Here is a 1585-nt window from a genome sequence, read left to right on the forward strand (position 1 = left end):
GAATTTCCTTTAGAGGAGGGGATGGCAGGACCAGCATACCGATTATTATCTCCAATCCTAGAACTAGAGTGGTTAATCGATTTTGAATTAAACAAAAAATATTTTTTTTAAAACTTTCAAGATTTTAAAATGTCATACATTTTATATGGTTTGCATTATATCAATGGTTGAAAACTTTTATTTGTTCCGGTGAAATGTATAAATGTCTGAAAACTGTCTCTTCTAGTCCTTACTCTTGGAAAATTTGAAAATATAAAAGTAATATAAAGAAATACAAATTTTTATAAGCTACATATATTTCATAAAGGAGTACATGATTGTAAAAGCATAGTTTTGGAAATTTCACAGCCAATATTAAGATTAAAGAGCGAATTGTTTTAGACAGACTGCCATTCTACAATGGCGTCTAAAACGTCGTCTTCCTCTGAGCTGTACTGTTTTAACTCTTTAGATTCGCAGATTTTCTCCAAAATGTACTGCTTGGATTGACTCATCTCGGAGATTTTCTCAGAATTGTACAATTTGGTTTGATCCAAAGCCTGTGTTTGTACAATGTCAGCTGTTTGTTCACTATGTACACTTGGTTCATGGAGTCTCTGGCTTGCCGCACTACAGTACGCAGAATCAGGACTGTACAGTGACGACTGGCTGTACGCAGAATCACAGCTGATTGCCGGCGAAGTCAGCTGTTGCTGTTGTCTCCAAAGATGTGTTGAAGAAGACACTAAATTAGAACTCACTGCAGGACTTGATGAATGGGAAAATGAATTTGAAGAATGAATATCTGAGCCTGGTGAATAATGAATATGCTGTTGTCTGGTGAATTGATGATATAATTCTGGTGAACATCCCGGGTTCGGTGAATATTGTGGAGCATTCAACATGTACATTAGCTGATGAATATAATCTAAAGCATGGTGTACAATATTAACTTTAGACATCTTCTTGTACTGTAGAGCAGTTGGTACATGTTGTCTTAAGGTTTCAAAACTTCTATTAACAGTTTCAACTCTGTTTCTCTCTCTGGCATTTCTCTTAATAGTTTTTAGATCCTGTGTTGGGTGTATAGGGTATCCATGGACTGGATGATAAGCTACTAATTTAGAACGAGCCACCATGATGTACTGTACTGCAATGTACTGCAATATTGAATTTTCGGACTTGTGCTCAAGTTGAGGATCAGCGGTCAACTGATTGTAGATTGATTTAACCAGCGCAGCTATGAAAGATACTTAGAGGGGTCAACCAGGCCGGGTCATAATAATCCCCGGGCAGTGTTCACCAGGCGAGCCAGTACAATTTATTTACATCTAAACCAAATAGCGTGCCAGTCACAATAATGTTAAGTAAATGAACCAAAAAATATATTTATTTATCAAATTTATACCTTGATATAACATATTTAAAACATTTTGTCATGTGTTAAAAGTTCTCTTCAAATAATGACGGTTCTAGAAAAATTGTTGATTTTCTTTTTGTGGAAAATTAAAAGTATCCAGAAGAATTTTTCTGTGGACTTCATTCATAAACTAGCTTGATGAAGTTTACGTCTAAAATTCGATAGATTAAAAGTGTCATGTAATGA

The 1585-nt window shown here is 35.1% G+C and overlaps 1 protein-coding gene across 1 annotated transcript; it reads right to left on the minus strand.

Moving 5' to 3' along the window:
• Positions 1 to 318: 318 nt before the first annotated feature.
• On the minus strand, positions 319 to 1178 carry LOC111711871 (achaete-scute complex protein T4). The gene has a single exon (XM_023486331.1). The coding sequence runs from the start codon at positions 1116 to 1118 to the stop codon at positions 378 to 380; it is 741 nt and encodes a 246-aa protein (XP_023342099.1). The 5' UTR covers positions 1119 to 1178; the 3' UTR covers positions 319 to 377.
• Positions 1179 to 1585: the final 407 nt, after the last annotated feature.

Source organism: Eurytemora carolleeae, unplaced genomic scaffold (assembly GCF_000591075.1).
Source record: "Eurytemora carolleeae unplaced genomic scaffold, Eaff_2.0 scaffold722, whole genome shotgun sequence".
NCBI lineage: Eukaryota > Metazoa > Arthropoda > Copepoda > Calanoida > Temoridae > Eurytemora > Eurytemora carolleeae.

What these genes read in the sequence shown, in the direction of transcription:
- LOC111711871 (XM_023486331.1), bottom strand. Translation starts at nt 1,118, where the DNA reads ATGGTGGCTCGTTCTAAATTAGTAGCTTATCATCCAGTCCATGGATAC.